Below are 16278 nucleotides of genomic sequence, written 5' to 3'. Positions count from 1 at the left end.
TAAGTCACACACAGACACATCAGAAAGCTGTCACAAACTCAGAATGCCTATAGTTTAAGAGGTTATATATATACATTCATTCATTACTCTTTAATGGGAACATTACAGTTAACAAAAAGCTAATTCTGTAACTAACAAGAAGCTGAAACAGAAGGCAATGCTGGCACTTCTCAACAATGGCAACAAATGTTCAATTTGCCGCAGCTGTCTACCAGAAGGGACATTTGTCAAGTGCGAACTTCTGAAATCAAATAAGCTTATAGTTTTTCCTTACAAGTAATAAATAAGTATACTACTTATCTTACATTTTGTTTTTTGTTTTTAAAGAATTTAATTTAGAGATTAAGGGAACTTACAGCAATTGATTTCATCTGATTTGTCTATACAGTCATGGTCACCATCACATACCCAATCAGCTGTTATACATCTCCCATCTCCACACTGATGATGTGTCACTGGATTACAATCTAAATAAAATGCAAATTTGAGGACAAAAAAAAAAGGATGATAAGTTACCATTTGTATAATTTATATTATTGATCAATTCTTCTATGCATATAAGCTAATCATTCTTACTAATGAGCCATTTTGCATTAGTAAATTACAATAAGAGATTTTCTGTACCTGCAGATTTTTTTGCAGGTGGTAGTTACATATGTTCTGAATTCTATTGCCTATACAGATAGTGATGCACTCATTCCTTCTCTCAGGTGCACAGTTGTTTCCGTCTACAAATAAACAAGTTTCTAAGATTTGTTAAGCAGACTAAAAGATCTTCTGGCTTCCTATCTCATGGAATGATTTTCAGTTAGCCAACATTTTCAGTTGCCATCAGAGAAAATAATTCTCCATGTTTATTTACATTAAATTTACTAAGAAGTAAAAAAAAATGTTTCTCAACTGCCATATTTGGAACTTAATCAGAAACTACACTTTTCGCATACACTCAGAATTTTCCATAAGAATTATCTACAAAGAAACTACTCCAATCTTCATCTTACTCTTTCTACCCGAATGCTTCCACAAATAAAGAAAAGTATTCTATTGAGCAGGCTGACTTTACACCAAAATAAACACGGAGTGTAGACACAGTCCAGTCTGCCAAATCTGCTATGAAACTCATTTATAGCCTGTACAAAAAGTTAGATCTTAAATTTTATGTGGAAAAAACTATCTCAAGATAGGAATGTTAGGAGTCAGATTAATGTTTAGAAAAGCCTTTACTCAAAGATGGTTTATAAAAAAAACACCAAAAACTGACAAAAAGTAGTGGAAGATCTTAGAGTATGTTTAATTTGGAGAAGAAAGATAAAACAAACCTCAGAAAAAATTGTGCCTTGATTTTTAGTTTTGAAATTCTCTATGTTTTTCCTTAGAAAAGCAAAAGAAAAAAAGTGAGAAATAATATTTTAATTTTTAAAGAATTATTTTAGAGCACTTAATTTTTCTCAAGTGTAGTACCAGGAGCAAAAGTTAAAAAAATAAGGCTTTCAAAGTTTTCCAGTATTTACATGTGAAGATTATTCTTTTTTATCACAAAACTTAATTTTTTTCCTATGAAAGTTAAGTGTAGGTAGAAAGACAAATATAAGGAGGCAGAACATACAAAGTTGATTGAAAACAGAATTTGAAAGAAACAGAATTTGATTATCAAAACATACAAGTTCACTATGAAGCTTACGTAAAAACATTTCAGCTATAAAACAGTTGGCATCACCACTGTGTAGTCTCCTATGGTTTGCTCTAATCTCAGTTAAATTCAGCCAAGTTAGCAAGAAAGCAACCATAACATCTTGAATTAGTTTAAAAGAAATTGCAAATTAGAATATTTTTCAAAATACCACTACCTTCAAAATTTGGATTAACCCAGAACTCTCCTTTAAATCTTTTCAATTGCATATAGAATTTGTGAGCTGCTTTTAATTTGCCCCAAAAGAATAACAGCAGGGTATATTATTCTTTTAGTAGTTTAAGGAAAAAGATTGCTGGCTTAGGCAAGACTGCTATCTTAAAAACTTCAGAAAACCATAAAACTTTCATTTACCACAGTTTTGTTCATCGCTAAGGTCTCCACAGTCATCGTATCCATCACAAACAAAGGTATAATTTAGGCATTTTCCCGTGTTGCAACGAAATACATCATCACTGCAGTCTACAAAACGAAATTTTTAAAATGTTAACATGACATTGGAACATTCATACAAACTGGAATGTATTGACTAAAACAAGTTTAGCTAAAGATAACCTACAATTTACAGGTCTGCATTAATATTCAATGTGTACCAGTTTATTAGAATCTCATACAGAAGAACAAGAAAAATCAAAAGCAATTTTTAGACATTTTTGTTCTGTTCCTACCAATTGCTTTTTTGATCAATACCATGAGGAGAAAGTGCTCTGGTTACACATATGGACCAAAATGTTTAATTAATTTGTACACATAAAGTTCTCGAGAAAGGTTGTGGGTTTCATCAGCTAGATTACTAGGACAGTCTGAGCAACTGATGTGGCTATTAGGCGGAGCTGAAGCTTTTAACAGGAAAATCAAGATCCCCAGACCCTGCTTTTGAGCCTGCCTTTGATCTTACAATGGTTTCAAATAAGCTTTATGCTTTATGCAGTTTTGAGCTCAGAATTTGGCCTGATGCCGTCTCATCCATGAATTCATACCACTGTCAGCCCTAAGTGGGTTTAGCCTTCCTTTCCACGGCTGAGGCCTTCAGTAAAGCCCTGATGAATATTCTCTCAGAATATCCAAAATGCTTGAATAATACCAGGTTTGATGAAAACATGCAATCCACGTTAGTTAAGAAAGGGGGGAGAAGAGAAAATAGGGCTGGTGGTGTCTGGTCCCATTAGTAATAACTTTTGATTACAAACACACAGTTGGGAAGCCTTCCTCTAGGCTTTTCCTTCACATCTGGCTTTTCCAGGGAGAATGCCAGGATATAGAACAGCTGGGTGGACAATCCCTCCTTCCCGTTGAAGCTATGCCACTAGAACCAAGGAAGTTCTTTGTGCCCTTTCTTACTGCGGTATGTGGGCATTTTAAATGAGCTCCTTCCTGGACAACACACAGAAAGAGCTCCAAGAGCAGGGACTGGAACACAAATCTCTCCCTCAGCTGAGATGCTCAATCACTAAACAACAGAATCATGCTACCACTTGCTTCTCGCCTCTTGGCGTGTGACTCCTGTGTTCATGATTGCCATGGTCCCACTTTGAAAGAAGGGTGTCCTTCTAGGTATATTACACACTGAAAGGTGCAGCACTCTTCCAGAAGGTGCACTGGGGTTTCTGTCCCTCCAGACCAATGTCAGCCAAGTGTTTCACCTCCCTAGGTGAGTGCTCTAACGTTAAGTTTCTCAAGGCTTTACCAACCTCAACTTGAAAATGAATCACTTCTTCCCCTTGCCCCCACGGAAGTATTTATGCTTTCTACAAGTTTCACATCATCTCAGAGAGTCCAAACAGGATTTATAGCACAATGCAAAGGACAATGCTTCAGGACATAAAGTAAAATAATATGGCTGAGCCATGAGCTTTGTAGTCAATAGTTAATTTAGCTTTAAAAGAACAAAAGGCATGAAACAATAAATACCAAAAACCCCAAACTAAATGAAAATATTTAAGTTCTAGTTTCATGTAAGCAGAACAATAGCCATCTGAGAGTAAAATTCTAAACATTACTTGTTTTGAGTATGCAACAGCGTGAAGTACTCTGGCAACCTTTACCCTTATTGATCAGTTTGTAACTTGACAGTTTCTATGCTTCCATTGCCCCTCAAATGAAACAAAGCTGTCTTTTTCTATGTTGTTTCCTCAGGATAAGTTTACTCTTTAATTTCCATCCATACCCCTATTCCTGTTTACATTCATACCTCTGTAGCCGCAGCAGTGTCCTTCAGGGTATGGCAGCTCTCAGGCCCACACAGATAGGGTAAACAAAAAGAATACAAACTTCCTTGCAAGGAAATAAGATTCACTTGATGAAAATCCAACAGTCTTAACGTACATTTTCTTCAACAGGCTGCCCAGGGAACTGGTTGAGCCTCCATCCCTGGAGGTATTTAAAAGACAGGTAGACGTGGTGCTTGAGGACATGGTTTAGTGGTGGACTTGGCAGTGATAGGGTAACGGTTGGACTCGATGATCTTAAGGGTCTTTTCCAACCTTAATGAATCTATGATTCTAAGATGGGCACTTTGCAGCTGCCATTTGTAAAAGGCTCAACTTAAATTTTGTTAATGATGGAACAAGTACAGTTTTCATAAAATTAAATACAAATTTCTATTATATACTCCACTAAACACAAATAAAGCCTGGTCAATCTTTTGCATTCAGCAGCCCTTTGATCTCTGTTCATGCATACCCTGTTTTCACTTCACTGTTGCATGATGTGTCCTTCTGACCGTGAATAACCTCAGCCCAGGTGATTTTAGGAGTCCCACATTTTAAAGATGTATGTTTAAAGATTTATGTTCAGACTCAATGTACAAATTCTGCCACTTCTAGGAGTAAAAAAGACCTTAATTCAACAAGACGCTCTATTCTGGAATGTGGCATGCAGTGGCACATGTGTAAACATTTTATTTTGTATCTTATTACTAAAGTGGCCTTCATCTTGTTCACCCTTTGTGAAAGAGAAGTATGACTGAGAAAGTTATACGAGGAGGAAGAGGAAGCAAATGTACGTATTAGGGAAGTGTGTGTGTGTAAGTGCAACCAGAGGGATGTAAGAGAGCCTGTTGCATTTGGTACATTACATGTAAAACTTGCTCATCGGGATCCTTCTGACAGTTCCAAGTTTTGGCACTGATAATTTATGGATTTGCAGATCAGTGTTACAGCTTCCTTCCTGTTCATATTCCTATCTGATAGCTGGTTGAGCTGAATTCTGATTCCTCAGCTGGGACCTTCCATTGCACAAAGTCACAGAGTAGATGGTATAAGCTTCATCATGAAATCCTAAATATCTGTGTAAAAAAGTGACACTGCTAAGTAAATTAAACTATACTTTCAAAAAGAGGGATGGATTCTGCTAAAGCCTAACTATTGCTTGCATACTTATTATGGCCTATCAAAGGGAAGAAGAGAAAAATGCATGTCAAGAGCCAGGAACAGAAAAGCAATTGCATTATGTGACCAATTTCTTGATGCAGAATTCTGAAAGGAGATTGTAGGAAGAACTATTAATACGAAAAAGATTAAAACCAGAGACTTCCACATTTCATAACGTATATAATTTTCAACATTAAAACTAAGGAGGCACAGCTGTAAGATTCACTTGTGTAACTTTAGACATCTACATAATTTAGTTTCTAAAGCACATATCCCATTTAAAGTATCTGCTTAAAATCAGACAAGTCATGCGTCAGAAGTGTCTGTTTCTCTCAGCTGATTCTCCGTACAGCCAGTTTAGACATTTAGCTCAGATAAAGCCACCTGCACAGGGACAGATGACTCCTTCCCTAATGTATGTAACTTCATAACTAAAAACCAGAGACATCTCCCCAAACTGGTAGCATCTAAAACAAATATAAGAAGTCCGCTTCAACAGAAGCTTCTGGACATCCCAGAAGAATGCCTCTGGATATATTTACTTTTTTTTTAATCTGGAATTATGAACCAAACCTGATTGAGCAGTACCTTTAAGACCAAAGGTACTGAGGTGGATGGGCTTCATCTCTTGTCACCTCATCCTGCTATCAAAGGAGCTGATCACAGCATTACAAGCATGAATCAATGCACCCACCAGCTTACTGGAATTGGCACTGAAGCAGCAGACAAGCAAGCTGCTCTGCTATTACTGCAGATGTCTTTAACAAAAATGGAGGAGGAAACGTAGAGATGGATAAAAGAAATATTAATATTAATATGAATTAAATACGAAAGGAAATATGTATGTGCAAGAAGGCATCAGAAGCAAGAGCAGAACAAGATTCAAAGGAATGCTATATGTTAATTGCTACAGAGCACTGTAAGTGTGACATTATTTAAATGATCAGGCAGCAAGTAAATTAATAACAACCTGACCTAAAGATAAGTAAACAAGAATCACAGAATCATTTAGGTTAGAAAAGACTCTTAAGCTCATTGAGTCCAACTGTTAACCCAACACTGCCAAGTCCACCACTAAACCATGTCCCTAAGCACCACACCTACCCTTCTTTTGAATACCTCCAGGGGTGGTGACTCAGTCACTTCCCTGGGCAGCCTGTTCCAACGCTTGACAACCCCTTTCAGGAAGAAATTTTTCCTAATATCCAATCTAAATCTCCCCTGGCGCAGCTTGAGGCCGTTTCCTCTCGTCCTATCGCTTGTTACTTGGGAGAAGAGACCGACCCCCACCTCGCTACGGCCTCCTTTCAGGTAGTTGTAGAGAGCAATAAGGTCTCCCCTCAGCCTCCTCTTCTCCAGGCTAAACAACCCCAGCTCCCTCAGCCGCTCCTCAGAAGACTTGTTCTCCAGACCCTTCACCAGCTTTGTTGCCCTTCTTTGGACACGCTCCAGCACCTCCATGTCCTTCTTGTAGTGAGGGGCCCAAAACTGAACCCAGTACTCGAGGGGCGGCCTCACCAGTGCCGAGTACAGGGGCACTGTCACCTTCCTGGTCCTGCTGGCCACACTATTCCTGATACAAGCCAGGATGCCATTGGCCCTCTTGGCCACCTGAGCACACTGCTGGCTCATGTTCAGGCGGCTGTCAACCAACACCCCCAGATCATTTTTCGCCAGACAGCTCTCCAGCCACTCCTCCCCCAGCCTGTAGCATTGCATGGGGTTGTTGTGACCCAAGTGCAGGACTCAGCTCTGAGCCTTGTTGAATCTCATACAGTTGGCCCCAGCCCAATGATCCAGCCTGTCCAGGTCCCTCTGTAGGGCCTTCCTACTCTCCAGCAGATCAACGCTTCCACCCAACTTGGTGTCATCTGCAAACTTACTGAGGGTGACTCGATCCTGAAGATCAAGAACAACCCTGGAGACACAAGGAAAGCAAAAAAAATGTGAGTCTCAGGAATATTTTCAAAAGAATACTCAATCCCTCAGACTGCAAAATGCTTGTCAGAAGAGTAAATTGTCACTGCTAACCAAAAAGAAACCAAGACATTATGAGGACACAAATCCAGTGTTTTTCACTGTCAAAAAGAAAGTGATTCTGGCCAGACCACTTGTGTACACCCTAGGGGTGAGACAATTAAATCCACGAGATTGAGTGCAAGGGAGTGAAATAAGTTTTGTTTAGGATACATATGGCTTTTCTTCTCAATGAGGTCACCCATTGCATCCAATTACATTGGCAAGCTTCAGTCTTTTGAATCTAAATCTGTCAAATACCCTTACAAAGATACAATTAGTTACACTTTACAGAATCCTGTTCTGAAATTCTATAAAGTGCTTTAACTATCTAGATGAAAAAATATGCTATTTTTTAGCTTTTTTATTTTTTTCAAAGCTTAAGCTTTAAGTGCCACTGCCTAGACACACTGAGGACCATTTCCATTCTCAGAATCTCAGAATAGTTGAGGTTGGAAGGGATCTCTGGAAGTCATCTGGCCCAACCCCCTCTGTTCAAGCAGGGACACCTAAAGCCAGTTACCCAGGACTGTGTCCAGACAGCTTCCGAGTACCTCCATGGATGGAATCTCCACAACTTCTCTGGGCAATCTGTGCCAGTGGTTGGTCACTCTCATAGTAAAAAAAAGAAATGTTTCCTGATATTTGAGAGGAACCTTCAGTATTTCAGTTTGTGCCCACTGACTCTTGTCCTGTCACTGAGCACCAATGAGAAGAGCCTGTCTCCATCTACTTTACAACCTCCCCTTCAGGCATTTATATACATTGATAAGATGCCCCCTCAGCCTTCTCTAGGCTAAATAGTCCCAGTTTTCTCAGCCTTTCCTCATAGGACAGATGCTCCAGTCCCTTAAACATCTTTGTAGCCCTTCGCTGTACTCTATCCATCATGTCCATGTCTCTCTGGTACTGAAGAGCCTAGAACTGGTCATAGTACTTCAGGTGTAGCCTCACCAGTGCAGAGTAGAGGGTATGGATACTTTTTCTAATGCAGCCCAGGATACCATTAGCCTTCTTTACGGCAAGGGCACATTGCTGGCTCATGTTCAACTTGATGTCCACCAGGACCCCCAGGTCTTTTTCTGCCAAGCTGCTTTCCAACTGGGTGGCCCCCAGCATATACCAGTGCAGGTTCCTTCCCAGGTGCAGGACTCTGCGCTTCTCCTTGTTGAAGTTCCTGAGGTTCCTGTCATACCATTTCTCCCACCTGTTGAGGTCCTCCTGGATGGCAGCATGACCCTCTGGTGTGACAGCCACTCCTCCCAGTTTGGTGTCATCAGCAAACTTGCTGAGGGTACACTCTGCCCCATCATCCAGGTCATTAATGAAGATGTTGAATGCATTTGGACCCAGTATTGATCCTGGGGTACATTGCTAGTTAGTGGCCTCCAAACAGACTTCCTGCCTCTGACTGCCACCCTCTGGGCCCAACCATTCATCTAGTTTTCAATCCACCTCAATTTTCAATCCATCTCATTAACATATATCAGAATGAAATGAATTACTGTGACTCCAATACAGTGTATAGCTGAGAGAAATCTATTTCTCCCCCCAGAATTCATTATCAGCACAATTATTGTCATCCCCGAGAAACCTATCTGTTTGCGTGCAGTTCTATGTTATGTTACAGCTTTTACAGAGTAGAGGAGGCAGAGTGAGAATTCAACAAGGAGCGAACTTAAATCACATCAGAGACTGAAACAAAGCTGGAAAGGGCAGGAAAAAAACACATGGACAGGGCTGCACTGTGATAAAGAAACTGCCCAAGGGCGAAAGAACACAGAACAGAATTTGCTGAGAAAAAGAAAGTTCCTGAGATTACTGAAACCAAGCCCAAAGACCCAGCCTTCAAGGTGACAGTCAGCAAAGGCAGTTTTGTTCATAAATCCTTTTCATTTCTATTCTACCTTATCAAGTTTCTTTCAGTTTTCCCTTTTAAAGGGTTATTTTTTTCTCTTAAAGGGTTAATGTTTTCTTTTACATTCTAATAAAGCTTCGCCTTTTGAGTTTAAAAGGCTTTTAATCTCATTTGGGAAGTAACTGTAATGAAAAGATTCTCCTCACAGCTCTGACCAACTCATGGAGATAGTGAAGAGTCTCATGTGGTCTCTTCACAAGACTCCAGCAGTAGAAATACTTGCCTTTCTGTATAATTTTTGCTCCTAAACAATCTACTGCTACATAAGTTTGTTTGCTAGAACAAAGAGTCCAAATATTTTTCTCCATCTATATTACCCACACTCTTTGTTTACGATTCTCAAGCAGACAAAACAGCTCCCCAGCAAGCAATGGAGCAGAAATTAGACTAGAAGTGAGCCACATGTTTATACCTAGTTACCCTGGTCAATGCATTAATGCTGTTTGCTCTAAGCTAAATCTGCTGCTATTGTTTCATATACTCCATTCCCCTCATCCTCAAGGTTAACAGCAAAAATTTGAAAATAAATTTCACGCTAGATAGAACTTTCCTATGAGCAAACATAGTTTGGACTTAATAAGAAGGGAACAACTTTTCCATGTGTTGTTCTGGATCCCATTAAATACTGGAAAGCTATGTGTAAGCACTAGCAGTCAGAATTCAGTTTATACAAAATAGAACAAAGCATAAACATTCAAATTTTTATTTTCTTTCTCAAATATTGCTAAATATTGCCAAATATTTAATAATTAAATGGTGAATAGCAACCAAATTTTGGGGAGTACTGAATATTTTCATTATTATGGAAATGTCAGTCACTGTGAAAGTTACTACTGAGCTATCTTGAAACTGAATAGAAACATCTTATGGATGAGCCTAGGATAAGACTTAAATTTGATAGCATATACTTTGATCGAAGGAGAAGTGTTTTAAGAATTCAAAAACCACCATTTAATAAATTTAATTATGAATTCATTATAGAATTATAACCTTCAGTTATCTATAATGATCCCTACAGGAATAAGGCAGACTCTTCAAACTACTCATACACTTAAAACTTGCATACATTGGTTGGACTTGAAGTAAATATATTTTTAGGGTAATTTTTGCCATTTATTTTTCATTAATGGAAGTTTAGTAGTTTTGCGTTTTTCTCAATAGAAGAAGAAACTTCTTCATTCCAATGACAAATAAGAACATAGCTGCCCTCACACATGGCTGTGGCCTTTTGTCAGAAAAGGGGACATGAACTGTCAGGATGCCCAAAGGTCTCTTCTTAGTAGCAAGAGGGAAGATAATGAAAATATCCCAAACTAATGCACCTTTAAAAGTGTGTTAAACTGAAACCAGGAATAAAATGCTGCTGTGCAAAACCAATAATTTTAGGGTTATTACTTGGCAACAAAAATAGCTAGTACAAGGTAACAGTAAGGTTGCCCTGAGTGTCTTCATGGTGTATTTCTATGCCTTAATAAATTTTGGTAAAAATGTTCCTCTAATCCTGGTCAGTCACCGAGGTGAGCTGCTCCGGAGCCAGCCCGATCTGCAGCGGAGCAGCAGATGTCAGTGCACAGAGGGGTTTCCTGAGGCAGGGAAATGCCAGGGGAGCAGAGAGACCCACTGGGAGCCAGCAGCTCTCCTGAGAGATGCTGACAAGGCCTGGGCATTGCCAGAGCAACCGTGGCCACCCCACACCTATAAAAAGCAGCCTGGGGAACGCTAGCGACCAGAGTGTGGTGCGGCAGTTTGCATGGCAAGGTGTCATCACCCTACCAGCTCAACAGGTGAGTTCAATTGGTGGTCATCACTCTCAGAAGGAGCTTAGCTATGGTATCCACCTGGCAGAAAGCCATGTCCTCTGCACTCGCCAGAATGGATGTGGCAACCCAGACAGAACTCCCACGAAAACACGCAGCCATCCAGGTCTCAGGCTGCAGGGCGTGCAGGGCTGCCTTTCACTGGTAAGGATGGCAGCAGTGAGGTGTGACCAAGTGGACGATCTGCTCAGCCTGGTGGCAGAGCTACGAGAGGAAGTAGAAAGGTTAAGGAGCATCAGGGAGATAGAGAAAGAGATAGACTGGTGGAACCATGCTCTGCCCTCCCTGAGACAGGAACAGGAACAGCCACCAGAAAAAAAAACAAGATCGAGGGGATTCTGTATCCTCCCCCTGCCAGGCTGAAGGCAGTAGCTTAAAGGAAAGGAGTGAATGGAAGCAAGTCCACACTCGGGGTGGCAGGCAAACCCCCTCCTTCCCCACCTCACCTTCCCAGGTGCCTCTGTACAACAGGTATGAGGCTCTGGATGTAGAAGGCCAGTCAAAGGATGATGTGGATGACGGTCCATCTACACCAGAGGTGTTGCCAAGGTCATAAAGGCCTACATCCCATATCATGACCACCTCCACGAGGCAGAAAAGACATGTTATAGTTGTAGGTGACTCCCTTCTGAAGGGAACAGAGGGTCCAATATGCCAGACAGATCCTCCTCTTAGGGAAGTCTGCTGCCTCCCTGGGGCCTGGGTTAAGGACATCACTAGGAAACTTCCTAGCCTGGTATGGCCCTTGGACTATTACCCATTATTGCTCTTCCATGTGGGTGGCGATGAAGCCGCAACGCATAGTTCAAGGGCGATTAAAAGAGACTTCAGGGCCTTGGGATGGTTGGTAAGGGAATCTGGAGCACAGGTAATTTTTTCCTCTATCCTTCCAGTTGTGGGCAGCGACACTGGAAGAAACAGATGGACCCAGTCTATTAATATATGGCTGGTGTCACCACCACAATTTGGGGTTTTTTGATAATGCGATGGCCTACATGGTGCCAGGCCTGCTGGCTTCAGATGGGATTCACTTTTCTCAAAGGGGGAAGAGGGTCTTTGCTCACAAGCCAACAGGGCTCATTGACAGAACTTTAAACTAGACTTGAAGGGGGAGAGGGATAATATCAGGCTTGCCCATGACAAGCTGTGGGACAACACACTAAAGTTAGAGGGATGGGGTGCTAGCAAGGGCCCTCAGCCTGTTGGTCTGAGGCGTGCTGGGTACACTGGCGCACACTTGAAGTCTTACAGAGATGAGTCAGGGGCTCCTAAGGTAATAGGGGCCCAACAGGGAAACACCAGTGAAATAGCTCAAAGGAATTAAGGTGTGTTCCTCTAAGAAGGTGACACGGCCGACAGCCCAGCTGAAGCACCTCTACGCCAACACACGCAGCATGGGCAACAAACAGGAGGAGTTGGAAGCCACCATGCTGCTAGAAAGCTCCAACCTAGTTGCCATTACTGAAACTTGGTGGGACAAATCCCATGACTGGAGTGCAGCTATCGATGGCTACAGACTGTTCAGAAGGGACAGGCGAGGAACGAAGGGCAGAGGAGTTGCCTTCTACATCAAGAAATGGGTAGAGTGTGAAAAGCTGTCTCTGAAGAACAGCCCTGAACAGGTTGAAAACTTATTGGTAAGAATTAGAGACCAACACAACAAAGAGAACCTTGTGGTTGGTGTCTACTACAGGCTGCCGATCAAGGAGCCTACTGATGAAGCCTTCTTGCTCCAGCTACAGGAGGCATCGCGCTTGCAGGCACTCATCCTGTTGAGGGACTTCAACCACTCCGACATCTGCTGGAAAAGTAGCACAGTGAGCTGTAGGCAATCCAGGAGACTCCTGGAGTGCCTTGAGGAAAACTTCTTAAGCCAGGTAATAAGACAGTCCTACCAGAAGGGACGCGATACTGGACCTGATGGTCACCAACACAAGTGAGCTAATCAGTGATGTCAAGATTGCAGGCAGTCTGGGCTGCAGTGATGATGCACTGGTGGAGTTCACAGTCCTGAGGGATATGGGACAGGCGACAAGTAAAGTTAGGACCCTGAATTTTAGGAAAACAAAATTCCAGCTTTTCAAGGAGTTAGTCAATAGGACCCCCTGGGAAACTGCCCTCAGGGACAAGGGAGCAGAACGGAGCTAGCAGATCTTTAAGGATGCTTTCCATAGAGCACAAGAGCTCTCAATCCCCAGGTGTAAGAAAACAGGAAAGGAAGGCAAGAGACCGGTACGGATGAGTTGAGACCTGCTGGTCAAACTAAAGGGCAAGAAGGAAACGCGTAGGGAGTGGAAGCAGGGACAGGTATCCTGGGAAGAGTATAGAGACGTTGCCTGATTGTGTAGGGATGGGGTCAGGAAGGCCAAGGTGCAGCTGGAGCTGAACTTGGCAAGGGACGCAAAGAATAATAAGAAGGGCTTCTATAGATATGTCAGCCCGAAAAGGAAGGTCAAAGAAAGCATATCCCCCGACAAACACAACTGATAAACTGGTAACAACAGATGAGGAGAAGGCTGAGGTACTCAACAACTTTTTTGCCTCAGTCTTCACTGGCAACCTCTCTTCCCACACCTCTCAAGTGGATGGATCACAAGACAGGGACTGGGGGAGCAAAGTCCCTCCCACTGTAAGAGAAGATCAGGTTTGTGACCACCTGAAGAACTTGAACGTATAAGTCTATGGGACCTGACGAGACGCATCCCAGAGTCCTGAGGGAACTGGCTGATGTAGTTGCCAAGCCACTCTCCATGATATTTAAAAAGTCACGGCAATCAGGTGAAGTCCCTGGGGACTGGAAAAAGGGAAATATTGCCCCCATTTTCAAGAAGGGTAGAAAGGAGGACTCTGGGAACTACTTACCTGTCAGCCTCACCTCTGTGCCTGGGAAGGTCATGGAACAGATCCTCCTAGAAGCTATGCTAAGGCACATGGGGGACAGGGAGGTGACTCGAGACAGCCAGCATGGCTTCACCAAGGGCATATCTTGCCTGACCAACCTAGTGGCCTTATATGATGGAGTGACTACATCAGTGGATGAGGGAAGAGCTACAGATGTCATCTATCTGGACTTCCATAAGGCCTTTGACACCGTCCCCCACAATATCCTTCTCTCTAAATTGGAGAGATATGGATTTGATGGATAGACTTTTCGGTGGATGAGGAATTGGTTGGATGGTCACTTCCATAGGATAGTGGTCAACGGCTCAAGGTCCAGATGAACAGTGGGATCAAGTGCACCCTCAGCGAGTTTGCAGATGACACCAAGCTGAGTGGTGCGGTTGACACGCCTGAGGGACGGGATGCCATCCAGAGGGACTTGGACAGGCTGGAGAAGTGGGCCCATGTGAACGTCATGAGGTTCAACAAGGCCAAGTTCAACATGAGGTTCAACAAGGTCCTGCACCTGGGTTGGGGCAATCCCTGGTATCAATACAGGCTGGGGGATGAAGGGATTGAGAGCAGCCCTGAGGAGAAGGACTTGGGGGTACTGGTGGATGAAAAGCTGGACATGAGCCAGCAATGTGCTCTTGCAGCCCAGAAGGCCAACCGTATCCTGGGCTGCATCAAAAGAAGTGTGGCCAGCAGGTTGAGGGAGGTGATTCTGCTCCTCTACTCTGCTCTGGTGAGACCCCACCTGGAGTACTGTGTCCAGCTCTGGAGTCCTCAGCACAGGAAGGACATGGACCTGTTGGAGCAGGTCCAGAGGAGGGCCACAAAAATGATCAGAGGGATGGAACACCTCTGCTATGAGGAAAAGCTGAGAGAGTTGGGGTTGTTCAGCCTGAAGAAGGAGTGGCCTTTCAGTACTTAAAGGGGACTTATGAGAAAGATGGGGAAAGCCTTTTTAGACGGGCCAGTAGCAACAGGACAAGGGGTAATGGTTTTAAACTAAAAGAGGGTAGATTCAGACTAGATATAAGGAAGAAATCTTTTACAATGAGGGTGGTGAAACACTGGAACAGGTTGCCCAGAGAGGTTGTACATGCCCCATCCCATCCCTGGAAACATTCAAGGTCAGGCTGGACGGGGCTCTGAGCAACCTGATCTAGTTGAAGATATTCCTGCCCATTGCAGTGGAGTTGGACTAGATGTCCTTTAAAAGTCCCTTCCAACCCAAACTATTCTGATTCTATGAGGTGACTTAAGAATTTGAGAGGGGCAAGGACTGCAGGAAACACAGCATCTTTTATCAGACAAGTTTTCAGGCAACCAGGTTCTCCTTTGGTTTTGTTATTTCTGCTGTGTAATTCAAGAAGGCCTTATTTGACCTACACCCCAACTCTTACCAAGTATTCTGCCTATAAACCTGGTATCATTTAACAGACAGGCTTTCTTTTAAAGGTAATCTTAACTCATTAAATTTATAATGCTTGCTTTTTCAGGACACATAATATTTTTATTCTTATATTACTAATTTCTTCTTTTCTCATTTCTAATGGAACTTGAGAGCCATAGTCCCACAGGCATTTTAAAATTTTTTAGCTTACATTAAAAACTGAAGTTAACACTGACAGGAAAAATTCCAAGATAAAAACATACAATACTTTTCATGTAACAGAAATTATATCAACCTCCATTAAATCAATTGTAGGCTATTAAAGGAAAATCAAGCTCTAGCCTCATTCATATTGAGACCAGGGGGAAATTGCAGCCGTCATTTATTCCTTGGAGTATCCCAGATAAAAATCTATCAATCAGCAACTTCCTTAAAAACAGCTTTGTGTGTCTTGGAATGCCCAGGCTCTTAAATCACTGATAAGAACAAATCTTTTGAGGTGAGTCTAAACTGCACAGTCTGGAACTCAACCACAGGTCTGACATTTTCCAATGTCTGAATGCACAGCACTGTGTCCTACTATAGTCCCTATTTAGTCATTGTTCCACATTTTCCTTTTTTCTTTTTTTTTTTTCCCTTTTCATTGTTTTCCCACTGTACATTTGCTCAGCTTTTCTAAAGGTGTTAGTAGTCCAAGGATGTTTTTTTCAACACGGAAAAACACATAGGAGCTCTAAAGATACACACTACCACAGAGAACTAAATAAGAAATTAAGATGTTAAGCATGTATATTCATTTTTCTTTTCTCCTGCACCATATACTGGGATTTATTTAAATAAAACACACCCAGGGTTGAGGCCAAGAGAACTTTCTAAACAGATGATTTTGCATCTGCTGTAAAATCAGTGCCAAGGACTAGGAAAAAGATACAACTAACAGTCTTCAGTTTATTACCAGAAGTGCTCTTGTGATGCATGTTATTGATCCATTTTAAAAAAAAAAAGCCCCAAAATACTTCTAATTTCCACATGGCTCCTTGCAAAAAATCTTAGAATCTGCTTCCAGGCATAAAATTTGATAGATCAAAACCACATGCTGTAGTCGAAGTGAACAAAGGTACACATATTCAACGGCAACTGAGAGAGTTCAAATGTCAATATACGCAAATACTATGCAAAGCTCCTAT

At 42.0% G+C, this 16278-nt stretch overlaps 1 protein-coding gene across 1 annotated transcript in view; it reads right to left on the bottom strand.

Annotated features, from left to right (window-relative positions):
- Positions 1–16278, bottom strand: part of CORIN (corin, serine peptidase) — a gene marked incomplete at both ends in the record, with an annotated part of 155267 nt that overhangs the window by 48219 nt on the left and 90770 nt on the right. Inside the window, 2 exons of the mRNA XM_082315508.1 lie at positions 357–467; positions 2045–2152. Of these exons, the coding sequence (XP_082171634.1) occupies positions 357–467; positions 2045–2152 (219 nt within the window). The remainder of the gene's footprint in view (positions 1–356; positions 468–2044; positions 2153–16278) is intronic.

Source organism: Platalea leucorodia (genome assembly GCF_965183815.1).
Source record: "Platalea leucorodia genome assembly, chromosome: 6".
In the NCBI taxonomy this organism is placed as follows: Eukaryota; Metazoa; Chordata; class Aves; order Pelecaniformes; family Threskiornithidae; genus Platalea; species Platalea leucorodia.
Note: the sequence above shows the minus strand (reverse complement) of the source record. Positions and strands in the feature narration are given on the sequence as shown.